At 38.8% G+C, this 24,064-nt stretch overlaps 2 protein-coding genes across 3 annotated transcripts in view; one reads left to right on the top strand and one right to left on the bottom strand.

The window, feature by feature from the left end:
* ZPBP2 (zona pellucida binding protein 2) lies at positions 1,833-14,909 on the bottom strand. 2 transcript variants are annotated; one of them, XM_013972121.2, is made up of 8 exons: positions 14,479-14,909; positions 14,271-14,336; positions 13,000-13,125; positions 11,870-12,031; positions 6,771-6,989; positions 6,144-6,226; positions 3,690-3,870; positions 1,833-2,980 (listed from the first exon to the last, which is right to left on the bottom strand). In XM_013972121.2, the coding sequence occupies exons 1-8, from the start codon at positions 14,525-14,527 to the stop codon at positions 2,886-2,888; spliced, it is 981 nt and encodes a 326-aa protein (XP_013827575.1). In that variant the 5' UTR covers positions 14,528-14,909; the 3' UTR covers positions 1,833-2,885. The 2 variants fall into 2 exon arrangements, with proteins under 2 accessions (XP_013827575.1, XP_005693818.1); XM_005693761.3 differs by having other exon boundaries at positions 3,763-3,870.
* IKZF3 (IKAROS family zinc finger 3) overlaps positions 18,316-24,064 on the top strand; it is a 91,429-nt gene continuing 85,680 nt past the window's right edge. Inside the window, exon 1 of the mRNA XM_005693758.3 lies at positions 18,316-18,558. Coding sequence (XP_005693815.2) covers positions 18,552-18,558 — 7 coding nt within the window. The 5' untranslated portion in view covers positions 18,316-18,551. The remainder of the gene's footprint in view (positions 18,559-24,064) is intronic.

The following is a 24,064-nucleotide window of genomic DNA, read 5'->3' as shown; positions in this document are numbered from 1 at the left end:
AGTTGTGTCCGACTGTGCGACCCCAGAGACGGCAGCTCACCAGGCTCCCCCGTCCCTGGGATTCTCCAGGCAAGAACACTGGAGTGGGTTGCCATTTCCTTCTCCAATGCATGAAAGTGAAAAGTGAAAGTGAAGATGCTCAGTCATATCTGACTCTTAGTGACCCCATGGACTGCAGCTTACCAGCCTCCTGCGTCCATGGGATTTTCCAGGCAAGAGTACTGGAGTGGGTTGCCATTGCCTTCTCCAAACATCATACTGAGGAAGAACTAAATCAGGGGACTGACACCAACCAAATATAAGCCTTACTATACAGTAATCAAGGTAGATCAGTCCTGGGTGTTCTTTGGAAGGAATGATGCTAAAGCTGAAACTCCAGTACTTCGGCCACCTCATGAGAAGAGCTGACTCATTGGAAAAGACTCTGATGCTGGGAGGGATTGGGGGCAGGAGGAGAAGGGGACGACAGAGGATGAGACGGCTGGATGGCATCACAGACTCGATGGACGTGAGTTTGAGTGAACTCTGGGAGTTGGTGATGGACATGGAGGCCTGGCATGCTGCAATTCATGGGGTCGCAAAGAGTCGGACACAACTGAGCGACTGAACTGAACTGAACCATACTGAGGAAAGATTACATGAATTAATAAGTAGGGAACCCAGACATAGATCCACACAAATGTAGTCAACTGACCTTTGGCAAAGGAGCAAAGGCAATTCAATGGAGGAAGGACAGTCTTTTCAACAAATGGTGCTGGAACCATCCATAGGCAAAAAAAAAAAAAAAAAAAGAATCTAAACATACAACTTACAATTTTCGCAAAAACTAATTCATCTTAGACTAAATGTAAATCACGAAACTAACTTCTTGAATACAACAGGAGCAAACTACATGACTTTGGGCTTGGTGATGAGTTTGTAGATATAACATAAAAAGCATGATCCATGGAAAAATATTGACTATACTTTTATTTATTTTTGGCTACATGGGTATTCCTTGTTGCCCAGGCTTTTCTCCAGTTGGGGCAAGCGGGGGCTGCTCTCCAGTGGTGTGTAGGCTTCTCATTGCAGTGGCCTCTCCTGTTGCTGAACGTGGGCTCCAGGGCGCACAGGCCTCCGCAGGTGCAGTGCGAGGGCTCAGCAGTTGCGGGTCCCTGGGCTCTGGAGCACAGGCTCGATAGTTGGGGTGCATGGGCTTAGCTGTTCCACAGCACGTAGGATATTCCCAGGCCAGGGACTGAACCAGTGTCTCCTGCATGGGCAGGGGGATTCTTCACCAGTGAGCTACCAGGGAAGCCCAAAACTGGTAAACTGGATTTTACTAAAATTAAAAACTTCTGCTCAGTGAAAGACATTGTGAGAAGAGACAAACCACAAAATTGGAGAAAATATTTGCAAAACACATATCTGATAAGAATTTGTATCTAAAATATACAAAGAACTCTTGGAACTCAACAATATGAATGAAAAATTCAATAAAAACAAGGAGAAAGATCTAAATGATAGATATACAGATGACAAATAAACACATGAAATAATGCAGAGACCAGATGTCATTAGGGGATTTAAAATTAAAACAGTAATGAACTATCACTATATACCTAATAGAATAGCCAAAATCAAAAAAACTTAAAATACCAAAAGCTGGTGAAGATGAGGAACAAGAAACACATCCATTGCAGTGGGAATGTAAAATGGTAAACCAATTTGGGATATAGTTTGGAAATTTCTTACAAAACTAGACATTATCTTACCTTACAACCCAGCAATCATGCTCCTAGGTATTTACACAATTGATTTGAAAACTCATGTCCATACAAAAATCTGTACACAAATATTTATAGCAATTTTATTCATAATCATCAAAAACTTGAAGCAATCAAGATGTCCTTTATACACCATGATATGGAATATTAGTCAGCAATAAAAACTGATATATCAAAGCCATACAGTGACATGGAAGAATCTTAAATGAAGACTGGTAAGTGAAAGAAGCCAGTCTGGAAAGTCTACATACTGTATGGTTCTAAGTTTAATTTACTTTGGGAAAGGCAAAACTGTAGAGACAGTAACAAGATTAGTGGTTGTCAAGGGCTGTGGGGTAAGAGAGAGAGAAGAATAGATTAAACAGAGGGCATTTTAAGGGTGGTGGAACTATTCTGTGTGAAACTGTAGGGGTGGACACATGTCAATATGTACTTGTCAAAACCCACAGAACTGTACAACACACAGAATGAACCTTAATATAAACTATTAAAACTATAGATGATAATGTATCGACATTGGTTCATTAATCATAACAAATGTATCACACTAATGCAAGATGTTATTAACAGGGGAAACGGGGAGGGGTGAGGGGGTGGGCTGAAGTGGGTATATGGAACTCTGTGTAATATCTGCTCAATTTTTCTGTAACCCTAACTCTATACTAAAAAACAAAGTCTATTATTCTAAAATAAATAGACTAAAAGCAAAGAGACTAAAAGAAATAACTTTTTTGGTTCTAATTATAAAAGTAATACATATGCCTTTATATCATGAGTGATATCAAACAAAATAATATATGGAAAGTACAAAATTTTATTATATACTTGTCTACTCTTCTTGACCTTAACATAGTTTTAGGTACAAAGAAACAAGATTGTTTGTAAGCAACAAAACATATTTCATTAAAAATCATCCACTGAGATTAAATGCCTTCTTAGAAATACCATGTTGACTATCTTTTTATGGTTTTTACAATGTACATTTTCCAATGTTTTGGTCTTACTGATCTTCCTTAAAGAAAATATCTATGACACTTTGGGATGTGAACAAATCATCTTACGTCTTCCACCTCCACAAGCAAGTAATGATGCTTTCACCCCTAGTCTTCATGTTGAAATTCACTGGCATGATTTAGCTCCATAGATTTGGACGGAAATGCAGGTCTGACATGTAACATCAACATCAGGACTAAAAGTCCCAGGACTACAAACCACTGCAGAGGAAAGTACAATGGAACAGATTATTCTCATTTCAGTTAAAGGTATTTTATACCAGTAATACAAACTGCCATCAATGTCACACCACTGACATTCTATATCTATGTTCTACTACCAGTAATGTTCAACCAATTAAACTGTGGAAGACTATTTATGAGTTGTTTTTTCCCTTGGCTCCACTGAGCAGGTTGTAGGGTCTTAGTTCCCCAATCATGGATTAAACTCGGAGCCATGGCAGTGAAAGTGGAGTCCTAACCACTGGACTGTCCGGGAACTCCCTATTTATGAGTTTTCAATATTGTTATCTGATGATCCGAGGTAGCACTGTAAAAGAAAGTTAGAATCTTAGCTACTTTGTCCTTTAGTAGCATCTTCCAATAACTTCTGTGTTGCTCCATTTATGAGTTCCTATTTCTTGTTGTCTAGTTCCTATTTCTAATTTCTAGGCAGGACCATTTTGTTTCCTTTCATAGTATAGTATCTCAAGTCAGAATGCTATAGAGATATTTTGTAATACAAAAGATTATACTAGGCAGAATTAATATACATGAAGATAACTATGTTTAGAAATTTGGGCTTTGAATTTTTACTTCCCTTTAACTGAATACATTTCTTTGGTAAGAAAATCACTATAAATATTCAATTATGCTAAGAGAATTCTGACTATATAACCTAAATAACTAGATATGTGTATTTTATAATTACCACAACAGGTAGCGCAATTGCTGTGTAGACCTTCATTTTTTCCAAAGCCTGGACGACAGCTATCCATACGTACTATTTGAAAACTGTGATCCACAAAATGCATGGCTGGTAGAGTTTTATTTAGATCATGGTTGAAAATATATGCTTGGCTCCGGAAAAATTCTTCTATTCGATTTCTTGCCTAAGATTTTAAAACACCAGAGAGAAGTACAATTACTAAACTGTGAACCAAATTTCTTCTCCTATATCAGAGGCAATGAAATGTAATACAAGCATGGCACTGCTTTACACAACAGGTGAATTCCTGAAAAGTTGCATGTTAATACCAAAATTAGTTTAGCCTGAACTCATCAACTGTCAATTTTTATGTACAACAGTTAAGAATTGAAATGAGGTTAAAAAGCACTTGTTTTGAATTATTTGCAGCATGTCTATCCCATATGTAGATAACTGGGAGTTGATTGTTTCTAACTCCAAAGAGCCAAGCAAGATGGAAACCAAAACTTTAACTGGCATTACAGACTAATGGTGTAAATTTTATTTTTTGAGCACAGGGCTTAAATAGTAACTAATAATAACCCATAAACCATGTACAATGTTAAGGGTAATGGGCTTAAGGACTAGAGGAGGAGAATGAAGGTATTTTTTTAGATTATGTCCTGAGCCTCGAATAAGGCAGAGGAGAGAGCAACTATCATGATCAATAAAGACTCAGTTTTGGAAAAACCAATGTTTTAACCTAGAATGACATGATTATAAGGCTGTTCTTTCTTTATTTATTTTTATAAGGCTGTTCATTTTTTTTAAATGAATTAATTTATTTTTGGCTGTGCTGGGTCCTCATTGCTGGGCAGTCTTTTCTCCAGCTGCAGAGAGTGGGGGCTACTCTCTAGCTGCAGTGCATGGGTTTCTCATTGTGGTGGCTTGTCTTGTTGCAGTGCTTGGGCTCGAGGGCACAGGGGTTTCAGTAGTTGCAGCACAGGAGCTAAGTAGTTGCGGCTCCTAAGCTCTAGAGCACAGGCTCAGTAATTGTGGTGCAGAGGCCTCAGTTCAGTTCAGTTCAGTTGCTCAGTCGTGTCTGACTCTTTGCAACCCCATGAATCGCAGCACACCAGGCCTCCCTGTCCATCGCCAACTCCCGGAGTTCACTCAAACTCACATCCATCGAGTTCGTGATGCCATCCAGCCATCTCATCCTCTGTCATCCCCTTCTCCTCCTGCCCTCAATCCCTCCCAGCATCAGAGTCTTTTCCAAGGAGTCAACTCTTCACATGAGGTGGCCAAAGTACTGGAGTTTCAGCTTTAGCATCATTCCTTCCAAAGAACACCCAGGACTGATCTCCTTTAGAATGGACTGGTTGGATCTCCTTGCAGTCCAAGGGACTCTCAAGAGTCTTCTCCAACACCACAGTTCAAAAGCATCAATTCTTTGGCACTCAGCTTTCTTCACAGTCCAACTCTCACATCCATACATGACCACTGGAAAAACCATAGCCTTGACTAGATGGACCTTAGTTGGCAAAGTAATGTCTCTGCTTTTCAGTATGCTATCTAGGTTGGTCATAACTTTCCTTCCAAAGAGTAAGCATCTTTTAATGTCATGGCTGCAGTCACTATCTGCAGTGATTTTGGAGCCCCCCAAAATAAAGTCTGACACTGTTTCCACTGTTTCCCCATCTATTTCCCATGAAGTGATGGGACCAGATGCCATGATCTTCATTTTGTGAATGTTGAACTTTAAGCCAACTTTTTCACTCTCCTCTTTCACTTTCATCAAGAGACTTTTTAGTTCCTCTTCACTTTCTGCCATAAAGGTGGTGTCATCTGCATATCTGAGGTTATTGATATTTCTCCCGGCAATCTTGATTCCAGCTTGTGCTTCTTCCAGCTCAGCGTTTCTCATGATGTACTCTGCACAGAAGTTAAATAAGCAGGGTGACAATATACAGCCTTGACGTACTCCTTTTCCTATTTGGAACCAGCCTGCTGTTCCATGTCCAGTTCTAACTGTTGCTTCCTGACCTGCATATAGGTTTCTCAAAAGTCAGGTCAGGTGGTCTGGTATTCCCATCTCTTTCAGAATCCATAGCATGTGAAGTCTTCCTGGATCAGGGATCAAACCTGTGTCTCCTGTATTGGCAGGTGAATTCTTTACCACTGAGCCACCAAGGAAGCCCTGTAAGGCTGTTTTTCAAGCTGCTGCTTGGTTACATTTGGAGAACAAAGACCAGCGATCCATCTTTCTTCTATCATAGGAAAAATACATAATATTAACCTGGGGAGTTATATAATATTCCAAACATACTACTCCAAGACAAAACATTTTAAAATAGCTAAGACTCTCACAATCTCAGTTTATAAAACTGAAAGCAATATCAGTAATATTTCATGCTTAAGTTTTTAAACAGCTTTGTTTACTATTCAAATACTTTCCCCCTACACTGAAATTCTTACCTGGAGGATATTATGATTTGTGGTATCTTCACAGTCAATAGACTCATTGCATGTACCTTTCCACCCTGGTGCAAAAGGATTAACTGGAGGGGGGAGAAAATGACATCTTCACAAGACAATTCCAAAAAAGTTCCAAACATTCCAATAACGTTCCAAATGCTGATCAGTATACATGTGTGCATGTGTTTAATCTATGTAATCCCAGAAAGGTGCACAATTTGAATACTTTATATATTATGATTTCACTCCATCTGGGGGCTAATGGAGGTAACTACAAGGCTTTAAAATGAATAGAAATAAATTTGGTTTGGTTTCCCCCTTTTGTCAAGTTCTTAAAAATACAATTTAAAATTCTATAAGAAGTTATAACTTAAATATTAGCTGTATAGTTAAAGGCCATATTTATAAAATGCTACTGACTTCTCAAAAATAGGCAACAATATATCATAGTTGAAGGCAAATAATTAATGTGTTAATTTTTAAAACCACAACCAGGCTAAGAACAACAATAGATTTTAGTGCTTAACAAGCATTTAAAGCCTACGACTTATTTCTCATATTACTATGGTAATTAATTCTGTAATAAGATTAAACTCATAAATTTAAAGAAATATTAAAATTTTTTACCTTGAAAGGCTATAAATAGCTCATGAATGAGGCCATGTTTTGGAACTTTAACAAAATGGCATTTATATGATGGTTCTATGATATGGCATGACAAATCAAAGATTAAATTATCCAAGATTTTCTTCAGGACTCGAAAAAGCAGATCATTATATTTTCCTTCACAAGATTTTGTGGTAAAACGTACAGCCATCTGATATGAATAGTCAGGTTCCCGATAGGCTTAAAAAAAAAAAAAAGATGATAATAAAACAATTGTGCCTAGCATCAATTTCCAAATAACACGTAATATTAAATACCATCAATCTTACAAACCACCAAAGAAGCTTAACTTATCTAATAAAATGTTTTAAGGGCTTCTCGGGTGGCACAGTGCAGGAGTGGCCAACGTGGGAGACGCAAGTAGATGCAGGTTCGATCCCGGGGTAAGGAAGATTCCCCTGGAGAAGGAAATGGCAACCCACTCCAGTATTCTTGCCTAGAGAATCCCATGGACAGAGGAGCCTGGCAGGCTACAATCGATGGGATCTCCAAGAGTTAGACATGACTGAGCAACTGAGCACAAATGTTTTAACAATTTGTCCTTATGAAGAGATGTAAAACTAATGACTTTAATGAAAAAGGTTATTTGTCTGATACATTATCTACTCAGTACAAGAGAAGATATAGCTTCTGTGGGTGCCTTACATATGTAAGTTAAAAGTATCAAGAAAAAAATGAGATTTTGGTGGGGAGAGTCTTAGTTTACAGAAGTATCATTGGTGTCAGCACTGTCCAGTGAAAAGGATCATTAATTTGCTTTTATGGAATTAAACGTCAATTTTTAAATTACCTAGCAAAACTGTGATAATGCTGATTGTGCCTGCATACCTAGACAGTGAGAAGTGGGAGGCTGAAAGAGGACTATTTAGAACACACTATTTTGATATCCACTGGAGAAGGGAATGGCAAACCACTTCAGTAATCTTGCCTTGAGAACCCCATGAACAGTATGAAAAGGCAAAATGATAGGATACTGAAAGAGGAACTCCCCAGGTTAGGTGCCCAATATGCTACTGGAGATCAATGGAGAAATAACTCCAGAAAGAATGAAGGGATGAAGCCAAAGCAAAAACAATACCCAGTTGTGGATGTGACTGGTGATAGAAGCAAGGTCTGATGCTGTAAAGAGCAATATTGCATAGGAACCTGGAATGTCAGGTCCATGAATCAAGGCAAATTGGAAGTGGTCAATCAAGAGATGGCAAGAGTGAACATCGACATTCTAGGAATCAGCGAACTAAAATGGACTGGAATGGGTGAATTTAACTCAGATGACCATTATATCTACTACTGCAGACAGGAATCCCGTAGAAGAAATGGAGTAGCCATCATGGTTAACAAAAGAGTCCAAAATGCAGTACTTGGATGCAATCTCAAAACGACAGAATGATCTCTGTTCATTTCCAAGGCAAACCATTCAATATCACAGTTATCCAAGTCTATGCCCCAACCATTAATGCTAAAGAAGCTGTAGTCGAACGGTTCTATGAAGACCTACAAGACCTTTTAGAACTAACACCCCAAAAAAGATGTCCTTTTCATTACAGGGGACTGGAATGCAAGAGTAGGAAGTCAAGAAACACCTGGAGTAACAGGCAAATTTGGCCTTGGAATAAGGAATGAAGCAGGGCAAAGACTGATAGAGTTTTGCCAAGAAAATGCACTGCTCATAGCAAACACCCTCTTCCAACAACACAAGAGAAGACTCTACACATGGACATCACCAGATGGTCAACACTGAAATCAGATTGATTATATTTTTTTGTAGCCAAAGATGGAGAAGCTCTATACAGTCAACAAAAACAAGACCGGGAGCTGACTGTGGCTCAGATCATGAACTCCTTATTGCCAAATTCAGACTTAAATTGAAGAAAGTAGGGAAAACCACTAGACCATTCAGGTACGACCTACATCAAATCCCTTATGATTATACAGTGGAAGTGAGAAATAGATTTAAGGGACTAGATCTGATAGATAGAGTGCCTGGTGAACTATGGACTGAGGTTCGTGACACTGTACAGGAGACAGGGATCAAGACCATCGCCATGGAAAAGAAATGCAAAAAAGCAAAATGGTTGTCTGGGGAGGCCTTACAAATAGCTGTGAAAAGAAGAGAAGTGAAAAGCAAAGGAGAAAAGGAAAGATATAAACATCTGAATGCAGAGTTCCAAAGAATAGCAAGAAAAGATAAGAAAGCCTTTCTCACCGATCAATGCAAAGAAACAGAGGAAAACAACAGATTGGGAAAGACTAGAGATCTCAAGAAAATTAGAAATGTCAAGTGAACATTTCACATAAAGATGGGCTCGATAAAGGACAGAAATGGTATGTACCTCACAGAAGCAGAAGATATTAAGAAGAGGTGGCAAGAAGAACACAGAATACACAGAAGAAATGTACAAAAAAGATCTTCAAGACCAAGATAATCATGATGGTGTGATCACTCACCTAGAGCCAGACATCCTGGAATGTGAAGTCCTTAGAAAGCATCACTATGAACAAAGCTAGTGGAGGTGATGGAATTCCAGTTGAGCTATTTCAAATCCTGAAATATGATGCTGTGAAAGTGCTGCACTCAATATGTCAGCAAATTTGGAAAACTCAGCAGTGGCCACAGGACTGGAAAAGGTCAGTTTTCATTCCAATTCCAAAGAAAGGCAATGCCAAAGAATGTTGAAACTACCGCACAACTGCACTCATCTCACACGCTAGTAAAGTAATGCTCAAAATTCTCCAAGTCAGGCTTCAGCAATACGTGAACCGTGAACTTTTAGATGTTCAAGCTGGTTTTAGAAAAGGCAGAGGAACCAGAGATCAAATTGCCAACATCCGCAATGATCATGGAAAAAGCAAGAGAGTTCCAGAAAAACATCTATTTCTGCTTTATTGACTATGCCAAAGCCTTTGACTGTGTGGATCACAATAAACTGTGGAAAATTCTGAAAGAGATGGGAATACCAGACCACCTGACCTGCCTCTTGAGAAACTTATATGCAGGTCAGGAAGCAACAGTTAGAACTGGACATGGAACAGCAGACTGGTTCCAAATAGGAAAAGGAGTACGTCAAGGTTATATATTGTCACCCTGCTTATTTGACTTATATGCAGAGTACATCATGAGAAACGCTGGGCTGGAAGAAGCACAAGCTGGAATCAAGATTGCCGGGAGAAATATCAATAACCTCAGATATGCAGATGATACCACCTTTATGGCAGAAAGTGAAGAGGAACTAAAAAGCCTCTTGATAAAAGTGAAAGAGGAGAGTGAAAAAGTTGGCTTAAAGCTCAATATTCAGAAGACGAAGATCATGGCATCTGGTCCCATCACTTCATGGGAAATAGATGGGGAAACAGTGGAAACAGTGTCAGACTTTATTTTGGGGGGCTCCAAAATCACTGCAGATGGTGACTGCAGCCATGACATTAAAAGATGCTTACTCTTTGGAAGGAAAGTTATGACCAACCTAGATAGCATATTCAAAAGCAGAGACATTACTTTGCCAACAAAGGTCTGTCTAGTCAAGGCTATGGTTTTTCCAGTGGTCATGTATGGATGTGAGAGTTGGACTGTGAAGAAAGCTGAGTGCCAAAGAATTGATGCTTTTGAACTGTGGTGTTGGAGAAGACTCTTGAGAGTCCCTTGGACTGCAAGGAGATCCAACCAGTCCATTCTAAAGGAGATCAGTCCTGGGTGTTCTTTGGAAGGAATGATGCTAAAGCTGAAACTCCAGTACTTTGGCCACCTCATGTGAAGAGTTGACTCCTTGGAAAAGACTCTGATGCTGGGAGGGATTGAGGGCAGGAGGAGAAGGGGATGACAGAGGATGAGATGGCTGGATGGCATCACTGACTCAATGGACGTGAGTCTGAGTGAACTCCAGGAGTTGGTGATGGATAGGGAAGCCTGACATGCCGTGATTCGTGGGGTTGCAAAGAATCGGACACGACTAAGCGACTGAACTGAAATGAACTGATTTTGATGTCACTTTGAGGTTCCTTGGTCAGACACATCTCAGTTCAGTTCAGTCACTCAGTTGTCTCTGACTCTTTGTGACCCCATGAACCGCAGCACGCCAGGCCTCCTTGTCCACCACCAACTCCCAGAGTCCACCAAACCCATGTCCATTGAGTTGGTGATGCCATCCAACCATCTCATCCTCTGTTGTCCCCTTCTCCTCCTCCCCTCCATCTTTCCCAGCATCAGGATCTTTTCAAATGAGTCAGCTCTTTGCATGAGGTTGCCAAAGTATTGGAGTTTCAGCTTCAACATCAGTCCTTCCAATGAACACCCAGGACTGGTCTCCTTTAGAATGGACTGGTTGGTTCTCCTTGCAGTCCAAGGGACTCTCAAGAGTCTTCTCCAACACCACAGTTCAAAAGCATCAATTCTTCAGCGCTCAGCCTTCTTTATAGTCCAACTCTCACATCCATACATGACCACTGGAAAAACGATAGCCTTGACTAGACAGACCTTTGTTGACAAAGTAATGTCTCTGCTTTATAATATGCTGTCTAGGTTGGTCATAACTTTCCTTCCAAAGAGTAAGTGTCTTTCAATTTCATGGCTGTAATCACCAACTGCAGTGACTTTGGAGCCCCCCAAAATAAAGTCAGCCACTGTTTCCCCATCTATTTCCCATGAAGTGATGGGACTGGATGCCATGATCTTAGTTTTCTGAATGTTGGGCTTTAGCCAACTTTTTCACTCTCCTCTTTCACTTTCATCAAGAGGCTCTTTAGTTTTTCTTCACTTTCTGCCATAAGGGTGGTATCATCTGCATATCTGAGGTTATTGATATTTCTCCCGGCAACCTTGATTCCAGCTTGTGCTCCTCCAGCCCAGTGTTTCTCATGATGTACTCTGCATATAAGTTAAATAAGCAGGGTAACAATATACAGCCTTGACATACTCCTTTTCCTATTTGAACCAGCCACATTTAAAATACTCTATAAGCCATACTGATTATATATAACAGACTCATTTATACTAAATGAAGAAACCATATACTTAATTCTGATCCAAACTAAATGTATAAGTTAAAATGTGCCTATATTCTTACCAAAGATCATAAAGTCATATCTCTGCTTTACTACCTTTTCTTCTTGGGTTTCTGCTTTGATAGTCTTATATGAAAAACTGCAAGTATAAAGTCCAGACAAAGGCTCCAGAAAGTCTTTCACCGTCAGCTTTCCTGTATTAGTTATATTTATTCTATTACTTCCTAAACAGAAAGAGTAAATGAGTTGGTTATTTAACATGTAACAATTCAAACACTATTTAGTAAACTTGGGGTTACAAATACATATGAAAGTTTATAAATTAATGGACAATTTTAACTTCACGAATTCAACAGTCTTCATTCTGCTGTATTACTCAATGGAAAACCACACGATAAGTACAATTTTGAAATATATTTTGGTTTTCTTTAATCCAATTCTTGGCATCTAATTTCAATTTATTTATACCAGTAATTCAGTAAATGAGATTATAGTACCTTATAGTACAATGCAATTTCTTCACATATGATAGAAATTAATAATCCTTACATTCTAAGACACCTTCTAACATCATGAAAAATTACAAATTAGTTACCTCATTTCCTATCACAGATGCTGCAAAGATAAATTTTAGGTTCTATAAAAACTTCTGAACTAATAAGGCTTTGGGAGGAAAGGTACAAAAACTATTGCTTCAGTTTTATGAATAAGGAGAAAATAAGGCACAGACGAGGTTATGACTGTCTAAATACTGAGTAAGTAACTTCAGTTAAAATTAAGTTACAGCTTTTTCATTCTCATAAATAATAATGCTTTTCTTAAAAAAGGTTGGCATCATTAAAAAAGGAAGATATGCAATGACGACCCTGTATGCAAGACAGGAAAAAAGACACAGATATGTATAACGGACTTTTGGACTCAGAGGGAGAGGGAGAGGGTGGGATGATTTGGGAGAATGGGAATTCTAACATGTATACTGTCATGTAAGAATTGAATCGCCAGTCCATGTCTGATGTAGGGTGCAGCTTGCTTGGGGCTGGTGCATGGGGATGACCCAGAGAGATGTTGTGGGGAGGGAGGTGGGAGGGGGGTTCATGTTTGGGAACGCATGTAAGAATTAAAGATTTTAAAATTTAAAAAATTAAAAAAAAATAAAAATAAAAAAGGAAGATATTAAAATCAAATAACTTACCTGATAATGGCTTTTCATTAGGCCCAACCCATAAATAGGTGGGGTCCACTGTTTCTTTTTCCGCACGTTTAAAGTCCATACAGACAAGGACTGGGCTGTTGTGATGTAATTTTACATATACTTTCACTATGACAAATAAAACAGTATATAACTACGTTATATAGCAAAATTTAAATTAATAAACACACTTCCTACCATTTTGTCCCAAAGTTACTTTGATTAGTTATCTTTGGATTTCACGGTTTTAAAAATCAGCATATCATTATAACACTTGGAAAACTAAAGTCCTTTTTACTTCTCATAGACTTTTAAAACTCTAGACTGCCAGAGTCATTATTTTTTTTTCTGTGCTAGTATAGTGTTTATAAAAATGTACATAATACATTTTAGTGTACAGATTCAGAAGAACTAGAATCAAAAAAATTTGAAGCGTTGGTAGAATCACCTTAAAGAGCAGAAAAGGAAATTTTTGCTTTCAAAACTATTTTAAAGATGATCATTATCATCCCCAAGGCAAATGTGATATTTAGCTGTAAGTGTCCTCTGTTAGGAACAATAATTCAGTCTATGTGGGACACATAAAGAAGATTTTCTGCAATTCCTACTCTATCTCGGATTTGATGGAAGCAGCAACAATGTGCTTTGAACAATACTGTCCCATAAGATAGTAATTATAAAGCCTGCTGAACACCGGGCTCTGAACCTATAAAGAAGATACTGTACCACAATTCAGCGCTGGCACGGAGGGGGAGGGGCTCCAAAAACGGCGTGATCCCAAATGTAACCAACGCTACGAACCGGCCCAAAGTCATCTAAAGTTAGCTGTGTGACTGATTTTCCTTAGGGAGTGTGTGAAAGTTTTATCACAGTGACAAATGACATCTGAGCGGAGCCGGAAATGATGTGTAGGAGTTCTAGTTAATGAAGGGATAAGGACATTCCAAACAGAGGGACTTCCAGCCCCGGAAATCACTCCTCTGAGCTGGCCTCGCAGGTTGCAAACCAGCAGGGACATTCTGAAGAGAGGTGGTATCAGAGAAAGAGCTATAAATTGAATCTTAGCTCCTCACGAGCCGTGCTTCTTGAGGCGAGATTCTTCTTTACGCGCAGTGGCATTGCTGTAAGGATGAAACAACCTCCAGGAAGTGCAGAGCACACAGTACACGTTCTATAACTTTCTGCTGCATGTCCTCGCTCGGGAAAAACCTCAGCAGAGCCACGGGGACCCCGGCTTTTCGGATGGACTCTGCGAGTGAAGAGGTCCTCATTACCTGGGTGTCCCGGCTTGCCATAAATGAAACCTTTCTCAGTGCGTTCGGAATTACGCTGCCATCCAACTGCGGAGGAAAAAAACCAAACAAACCCCACTGACCAAGTGGAAGTGGAGCCTGAGCTCAGACTGGGGCGGGGCGGGGCGAAGCGGGGAGGCTGGACCGGGAAGCTGCGGGAAGCCTGGGGGCCGGGCGGGAGGAGCCCCACCTCCTGTGAGGTACCAGAGCACCGCGGAGAGTAGGACCCACGCTCGCATCACGACTCAGGGGCTAGCGTCGCGGGAGGGTTAGGCGTCGAGGGGCGGGCTCCTTCCTACCTCAGCCCCAGCGCCACGCCTCCCCATCTCTCCTCCACCGAGCGGAGCAAACCGCCAGGGTCCGCTCCCCTACCGTGCGTAGCTACAAAGGGAGCGGACGCGCAGGAGAGCGCGAGCGTGCTCCGCGGCCTGTCGCGCGTGGGTGGGGCTGGGGGCGGGGCTTGTGCAGAGGGCAGGGCCCTGGCAGGTGCACGGGAGGCGAGCGCCCCGCCCCTCGCGCGCACGCGGTCGCTGGCATGCGGATGCTTCCGGTGCTTCGCGCCTCCAATCTGGCGCCATTTTCCTGCGCTCTTGTCCGCTTAGTTCGCTGGGCAGTCGGTGAGAGAAGAAAAGCGTTGGCGTTTTAGTCATTTCCTTAGTCTAGGAGCTGAAGAAATCGATGAGAGGAACGCGGTGGGCGCAGTGGGATAGGGCGGATAGGGGATGAGATTACATTAGGATCTGAGGAAGGAGAAGCTTCCACTTCACAGGAAGCAGAGAGCCCCGCGTGCCCCTATGCCTTTCTTATGAATTGTCTGAAACTGTGTGCACAATCTTTTTCAAATTCTTAACTCCCAGTTTTCACCCACCTGTGTTCTAACCCACAGAATGAAGAACCCGAAGAACGAGTGCACCAACAAGGCGTCTCCAGGGCTTTGCACTCTAGAGGAACGTTTAACCTTCATTTTCAACTTCCAGTATCATACGATGTTGAGAGACTCCACTTACAAGTGTATCCGGGGCTGTGAAGTAAGCCTGCTTTAACAAAAACAAAAACACGAGCCAAGTTGAAAGGCAAGATCTCCAAATGCTTTTTTTTTTGCAGGGTAGATGCTCAGTCAATATCAGCGAGCTCCAAAAGAGACCAGGCCAGTGTCTTTCATGGTTCCTTCTTGGCTACTCATTTACTGGCCTGGAAAGCCCTGCGTATTGTCTGTTTCTTAGCAGCGGGACACCCTCCGTCGTGGTTTTGAGTAGGCTGATGGGTAGAGAGCCAAGGTTCAGACAGGGTGCAGAATGATTACTTGGGGTGAGATCAAGAGTTTTCAGTTTTATTTCCTTTGAGCCGAGTCAGTACTTGGACTATCTCAGATGGTCCAGGAGCAGCCTTTGTCAGTGATTTCAGTTTTAGTCACTGTTAATGTTACTACATAGCATAAACCATGAAATGTGATTCGGTGAGTCAGATCCACCCTTGTCAGTTACCGTGTCTAGATTCATGGTTTAGTCTCAACTGTTCCCTTCTTAAAGTAATGATAATAAAGACAAATTTAGGCATTATCTCTGATTCCCTGGAAGTTTATCATTAAACCCACAGCGTTTTATTAGCTTCCCAGTTATAAGTAATTGATCCTTGTAAACCCTCTGTGATCAACCTTGAATACTATAAGAAGAGACTTAACCAAATGAGTAGTGATTTGTTCAAAGAATCCATCTACTGTTTTAAAACTAACTTTTAATTTTAGAATAGTTTTACATTTACAGAAAAATTGTGAAGATAGTACCGAGTTCTCATGTATGCCCACCTATTTCCTTACAATTAACATCTTACATTTGTTATGATACCTTTCTCACAAGTAATGACCAAACTGATACCTTATTAAATAAAGTCCATACTTGATTCAGATTTCCTTAGTTTCTACCTAATGGCCTTTTTCTGCTCCAGGATCCCAGTCAGGATCCCTTGTTACATTTAGTCATCAAGTCTCCTTAGCGGTGACAGTTATTCAGACATTTCTTGGTTTTGATGACCTTGACAGTTAATGGGTTTTGAGATGACATTGACTTGATCTGAACTGGTCAGGCTCTTTGCAGAATGCCTCTAGGTTAGACTGGAGCTTAACCAGTCTAAGTTAACCCTCTAGGTTAGGGTTTATGGATGGAAGGCTATGGAGGTGAAGTACCATATTCAAGTATATATCAAGGGCACATACTGTCACATGCCTTATATCATTGTTGTTGTTAACTTGATCACCTGCCTGAGGTAGTATTTGTCTGGTTTCTGTCATATAAAGTTACTCTCTTTCCTATACCTTTCCATACTGTAATCTTTGGAAGGATGTCACTATGTGAATACCATTCTTTAAAAAAAAAAAAAAAAAAACAAACCTTTTTTGGGGGGTGGGGTGCTTTGTGTGGCTTGTGGGATCTCAGTTCCCTGACCAGGGATTAAACCCAGGCCATGGCAGTGAAAGCCCGGAATCCTAATCACTAGGCCACTAGAAACACCCAAAAGTGTATTGCACACTTTAAGGAGTGGGGATTTATGCTCTACCTCCTTGAGGGTGAAATAGCTGCATCAATTATTTTACCCACTTACTTTTAATCTATCCCCTTAAGTATCACGTTTTTGAGTCTGAAATACTCAATACTGAGCTAATTATTCACAGAGTAGTAACACATGCCATTGATAAGTATAAAGAACATTGTAATGGAAGCTAAACACCTTCTAAAACTTTTAATAACCAAATAACTATTCATCCTTACACCATCCCTGTGAAATTTTACAGTTCCTCTTCTGCTACTTTTGATGTGCTATTTTTGCCTTTAGAAACTAACAAACAACAAATTTCCCCTTTCGATACTAAAATTAGACCTAGTGTTTAGAGTATTTCTCCGAAATTGTTATTATCCTGTAGAACTCCATCCCATGCACGTTATAGAGATGTTGTCATGGTGCCATAATCGTAAAACAAAGCCATTACAAGTTATTAACTCATTTAAAAATTATGTACCTATATCTATATATATGTCTCCTATACCAAGGCGTATTTAAAATAAACTAAAATTCGTAAAATTACAATATGTATTCTTTAACTGGATAAGAATGGGTTTACTCTGGTGTGGACTTCTGATGCGTAAACTCCCAACCTTAAGTCTCAAATATACTTGTATATACCAACCACATACGTTTCTAACAAAGGCAAAATGGTCTTTTTGAGAATCATTTACATGTTTAACATACTGGGTAACTTCAACTTCAGTGTGAAGAAAAATTCTGTTGTTTAAAAATTATATGTTCACCTCCCCTTCCCTCTCCCTATAGTCAAATGTGTGCTTCATCTCTATAATGTGGGAAGGATGTTGGGAAAAGATGTTCACTCTGTGTACAACTAACGTTTTACTGTCTTTAGTGTATCTTCCCCTTCCCACCCCAATCTCTTAGTACTGATGCCTTATATATGTATTTTTGTAAGCTGTCTCAGATCCTATTAGGAAGAAGGTAAGGTAGTAGAAAATAAACACACATAAATACAATGTGTAGTGTTTTGTGAGTGGTGGGAAATAAACCAAGCAGTTTCCAAAAGGGAAAATAAAGTGAGAATATTGCTTCCAAAATTGAAAAAGTTGAGTTGATGAAAGTGCCAACACTCTTTGGAACTGTCTTAGAACCTCCTGAAAACTTGGACCAAGAACTTTTATTATGTGAGATGAAAAGTTGAGGAAGAAGAACATATTACATTTAATAGAGTGCTCATTGATGGTATTTATGGCTATCATCCCTGAATCTAGATCAAAAGTTCCAGATTTTGCTCAAGACAAACCTCTTTGAACTTAGACTTGCAAGAAAGCAATCCAGATCCTCCCTCCCGCCGTGTGATATTACTCTCTTCTCCATTATCCTTCTAAAATACACATTTGGAGACAATTTACTGTCTTGCCATTTCCTTCCTATTGGGGTTCTCGGCTTTGACATTCAAAAGGCGGCTGGAGGCGCAGTAGATACCTTGGCGGTGAGCGTCCTTTAAAGCCGCCGCCAGCCAGCGCCGCTGTAACCCCGCGCACAGTCCGGTCGCCGGCTCCTGCCCCTTTCAATCTGCGCCGACGCGGCGCCCGGATCCCGGGGACTCCCCGCGCTGGGAATCTCCCGACAGCTGCGCGCTGCGAATCTCCCGCCAGCTGCACGCTGCGTCCCGGCGAAGGCAGGAGCACGTGGAGCGGCTGGGTAGCCAGAGCGGCAGCTCCAGCCCAGCCCGGCGGCGAGATGGAAGGTGAGCCTCCAGCCTGCTTCTTTTCTACGGGGTCTTTGATGCTCAACCGGTGCACGCAGCAGAGAGAGTTCCTTCTGAATCTCGGTTTTGCTTCTATTTATTTCTTTTGTCAAAAGTAAATAGGCATTTCAGAGGGCAAAGCGTGTCGGTTTTCATACATCTCTCATTTGCTACCTCTCCCCTACCCCCAACCTAACTTTGGACAGTGATAATTTCTCCGCAGTTTTACCTCTTAGGGGTTGTCAGGGGTCAACTCTGATTCTGCAGAGGAGGAGTACTTACGGGGTGTCCCTGAAATGGCAGCAAACCTAAGGTGGAAATAACATCCTTTTGCATGATTTTTTCGCCCATGGCTTCAATGTCCGTTGGAATTGGGCTAACCTGAGTGACTTCTTTAGGATGAAAGGTGACTTTTTTTACCCCCAAGGGTAAATGCTGTCATATGGGAAGGTAAATTTTTAAGTAATGGCATTTGTGCTTCCCTTGGTACTCAGTCTTCTAATGATAACATTTACTCAAAGCAAAAAATTAAGTTCACATGAAAAGTTTCATTTGAATTAATTTTGAAAGTTATTAAACTATCCTCACTTCCCCCCAAATTTTCAGTATTATTGGGATATATATACTTCCTTGGGATAACTAAAATTTCACAGTGTTATTTTAAACTTTTCAACAGTTTTCTCCACAAGTGTTTCTAAAACCTTGAAAATGGCAGGTGCATCTCAAGTTGGAGGAGAAAATCAGAAAATAGAAAATCAAAATTTGTGAGAAACGTATTCATTCTATTAGTAAATGAGACACTGACACCTAATTAAAATGTTAACTTGATAAATAATTATCAATAGCTTGGATATTTTCTTCATAATGATTGAAGGCTCTCTTATTGCCAGTATACCTTGATCTTTGGCTGCTTTAGGTCTAGGATCTATGAAGTTATTAAAACTTGATTGAATATGTCAGGACACAAAGTAAATTTTGTTTCATGTATAATTGAGCACAGTACTGTGATTGTAAATCTTTAATTTACACATGGGTATGTTTATAATTTTAAACTGACTTGGCACTTATACGTGTTTTTTTTTTTCCTCTAAGTAGAGCGCCAACTGATAAGTCAGTGCACAGTACATATTTAGTATTCTGTAAAAAAAAAATTTTAATGATCATTATTGAAAAATATTTTGAGGGTTTTCTCTTATGAAAAACTTTTTGCTTTAAATCAAGGTTTAAAAGTAAATCTAAAAATTTATACTTTGAATATTTGAACAATGGTTTATGATGTGTAATTCTTATCATGTAAAGATTTCATTGACCAAGAACGGGAAAAAATTAGGTTGTTGTACAGCAGAAAAAATAATAAAAAAAACAACTCAGGCTTTAATTATTTCAAATGAATTCCTGAGTTTATTTTTGTGAAGTGATAGATCAATACTCCAAAACTATTTTTTCCTAGTCTTAGTCATTATCATTTCATTCTCAAGAATAACATATGAATTAGTGTAAGATAGTGGAAACTGGAATGTTTCTCTATAAATGTTAATGCCCCTGAATTCATTTATTTAATGTGAAATAAATTATTAACTAAATAGCATAATTCAGGATATTAAAGCCCTAACTGACTTTTTGATAAGCTGAATAAAAAGGGAATGAAAACTTGTGTAGAATTTTATTTGGAATGTACAGGCTATAAATGGAAAGAGAATACAGAATTGAATCACTAGGTGAGTTTAGATGAGTAGATTATATTCATAATCTGTGGAGATAGATGTTACATGGTATGCTTGATGCTAAGATTTCACACTTAAAAACTAAGATTAACAGAAGGGTTAGTGATGTGAATTTGTCTATTCTAACATCACGTCCTTGAGGATCAGAGTATTTGGTGTAATAAAATATCTGGTTTATTATAGCTACTCAAGATTGGCTAATCTGGTCTATGTGTTTGATATTTAAAGTACTTTTATATTATTTTGATATTTTGGTCCCAGTTTAGAATTTGACCTATAGTGTATACCTGTCATATCTTGGCACTGTAAGCAAGTAGAGTACTTGATGAAGTACTTTTATTTTCTGCCTAATTTGGGGACCAGATTAATATGCTATGGTTTATTGTGAAATGTGAAACTATATAGTCAGTATTTCTTCAACATATAAAATCTTTTTTAAAAGTTATTTATTTTTTCACTCATCACCAGACATTTATTGAGAATTTCTGTGTGTGAAGATGTCAGATGAAATAAGCTTTTGAAATAGAAAGTTTGTCATGTAAAGATGAAGAGTTAATGCATGTAATAAATCGAGAACTAGAATTATTTCTTTTCTCCCAATTTGTCATCCTGAATATTTTCTACACAGAGATTCTTTATGTTACTGAATTTTGTTATTTGTGCTATAATAATATCTCTTCTATCTGATAGTTGAGAAATGGGTAGTTCACAAATACGAATTTTATAGATATTGGCGTATTTCTTATTTAATATAAAACTTTTGGGATTTCCCTGGTGGTCTGGTGGTTAAGAATCCCACTTCCAATGCAGGCAATGCAGGTTCGATCCCAGGTCTGGGAATGAAGATCCCACATGCCATGAGAAAAGCCCATGTGCCACAGCTGAGACCCAATGCAGCTAAATAAATAAATATTTTTAAAAACCTTTTTTATTTCAACATTATTGGGAAGAAATCTTTCTAAGAGTATTTGTTACACAGACCCCTTATAAGTGAGGTCCACAAGAGAAAACTTTATCTTAGGGACCCAGACTCAGTATTCTGAGCATCAGGTTATATATCGTTCTGTAGTATATTCTCATGGGGTTTTGAACTGTGCAGAGCTGAATCCCCCTACGCTAAATATTCCCAGGTTATTGTGTAAATTTTGTCTTCTTCTTGATGTCAGCTTCCCACCACATGGCTTTTGTGGTAGCCATTTTTTTCATTTCTAGCTTCCTTTCTCTGTTCTGGATGGATGGTATTTACATAGATACAGCCTCCAGATGGTGGTTTACTAGCCCTCCGTTATGAACATGTGAAGGTTGAACTGATAAAATTCAAAGGAACAAAAGCCACAGAAAGGTCATGGGGTCCTGGTAGAACATAATTTAAGAAAATTTCTGGTTGTGTTTGCTACAATCTAATATGCTGTTTCATACTTCCATGTCTTTCCTAAAATTTTCATCCCATTCTTTATCATCCCATTCTTTACCTTGTTATGCCTACTCATTTTTTCATGCATTATCACCATGAAGGACCTCCTCATGACTTTTCCTGGTGCTTTCTGGTGGTCATTCTATTCAGTCCCTCACCTCCATCCAACTGGGCTAAGGGCCTTTCCTTGCTATGCATACTTCTCCCAATTATATTGAAATTATTCACCGATTTAAGTGTTTATTCCCTCACTGGTCTTTAAGCTTCTGAAGGCAGAAACTATGTCTTATTTTTGTATACTCAGTGCAAAGAGCAGTTCCTGGTTCATAAAAGATCCTCAGAGTTTGTTGCATAAAAGTTTCAAAATGGTGCGCAAAAGAGACTTCCCTGGTGATGGTCCAGTGGTTAAGACTTTGCCTTTCACTGCAGGGGGGCAGGTTCGATCCCTGGTCAGGGAGCTAACATCCCATATGCCTCACAGTCAAAAAACCAAACATGAAACAGAAGCATTATTGTAACAAATCTAATAAAGAATTTAAGAAAATGGTCCACATAAAAAAACTTTGAAAAAATGGTGCTGAAAAGTCATTTTCATTATCTTTATTATGATGCCTTTTATTATTCTTTGTGAATAAGGGATTGGTGCTAGCAATTCCTTGTTAGAACTCAGAAAAATGTTTAAGTATTTAAAATGGTATAACAGAAAGGAAAACTTAGAAAACAAAAATGGTATTGATTTTTTGACTAGCATATTACTTAATGCTAAACCTCACCTTTTAACATGAGCAGATTTCAGGATCACATATTAGTCCATTAAAATATGGATCAAATATGAGGGGAAATATACTTTCTCAGTCAGTAAGATACATGAATGGTCTCATAAAATTATCATACATTTTCCTGGTGATACCTTTTTTAATATGTTGTTAAAAGTTTGTCATCAGTGTATATATTTACACTTACGACTAAAAGATTATCGGTAGATCTTTTATCAGATAACCAGTATGAGTTGGCTCCTAACTCAAGCTGTAGCTCTAGACCATGTGTGAAGAAGGAGTGATTAACACAGAAGCTGCCTGTAGTACCCAATAAATGTTTTTTGAATGTGTTAAACATACATTAGTTATTGTGGAAAAAGATTCTAAACGTCACGAGAACATAGAGTAGGCTGCTGTTAAGCCTTTTGAAAATACAACTCTCCCATTAACTGGCACATTCATAATAATTAGAAATCATAAGGATGACCGTAAGCCCTTTTGAATCACTTTTTAAAAAAAGATGAAATAATGAAACAATGATTATATTTCTATTATAGGGGGATTATTTGAAAAGTGGTATATTATATATATAACTATTAATTATTATTGCTGTAAAATCTGTCAAAATAATCCCTAATGATCCTGAATGAGATAATTTTTTCAGCCTTAATGAAATCTGCTTTTGCATCCAGAATTAAAGTTCTTAGAGTACAAAGTGATGTAGAGTAAATCAATATAATTTGGAGTCAATACCATATTATATTGGACAGGTAGCCCATCTAGAAGACAGAAAAAACGAAATGTTTAATAATAGATATGAAACAGAATAAAAGCATTTATGAAGCAGTGCTTTTTATGCATCAAAAATTCAAAAGCCGCTTACCTCCTGACTTATTATGTCAATGGAATTGGCAACGTATCACAAATTGTATTTATTAGCAACTGTTTTTAGAGATAACATTTTTGGCACATCAGGTTATTTGTGGGTTTATAAAGGAAACTTTTTAAAATAAGAGAAATGGAAAACATTTCAATAGCATCACTGATGAAGCAATGTAAAACTGTACTTTTTACTCTTAGCTCTTAATTATTTAAAGATTATTTAACTGGATTTCTTGCATATTTTGGTCATTAGTACACCTGTTGCCCCGTCCAAACTGTCAGATTCCAAAGTGTAGGGATCTTTTTATCACCAGTGATAACTAGTACCCTGCCTAGTCCCTAGCACATGGTAGGACTGCAGTCATATTTATTAAATAAATCAACTAATAAATTGCCTATGTTTGGTCATTTGACTATTTATTTGTTCAACTTTTATGGTAAAGATAGTAAAGAAAATAGTGACATGAAAGCTAGTTAATTTTTCTGGTTAATTTGTCAGAGGTGCTATTAAAGGTTTGATAGAAGAGCTTCAAATGTTGGCTGAATTCAACAGGATGAATACTGTTATTTTTTTCTAATCCAATACTGGCTTAACTTTGGGCAAAATAACATAGAAATCTAATCCTTGGCTTTGCTACATTTTTTGCAGTGTTTCAGCAAGCCACAATAAACTATTTCTTCACAACAAATGTTTTGCTTTTTAAAGTTGAGAATATCATATTTTACTT

This window comes from Capra hircus, chromosome 19 (assembly GCF_001704415.2).
Source record: "Capra hircus breed San Clemente chromosome 19, ASM170441v1, whole genome shotgun sequence".
Classification (NCBI taxonomy): Eukaryota; Metazoa; Chordata; class Mammalia; order Artiodactyla; family Bovidae; genus Capra; species Capra hircus.
Note: the sequence above shows the minus strand (reverse complement) of the source record. Positions and strands in the feature narration are given on the sequence as shown.

Bases quoted from the DNA above. Each gene is read 5' to 3' on its own strand.
- ZPBP2 (XM_013972121.2), bottom strand. From the start codon at position 14,527: ATGCGAGCGTGGGTCCTACTCTCCGCGGTGCTCTGGTACCTCACAGGA. The intron at 14,337-14,478 runs GTGGGGCTCCTC...TTTCCTCCGCAG, and splicing joins GCTCTGGTACCTCACAGGAG to TTGGATGGCAGCGTAATTCC. The intron at 13,126-14,270 runs GTAATGAGGACC...TATTTGTCATAG, and splicing joins TGGCAAGCCGGGACACCCAG to TGAAAGTATATGTAAAATTA.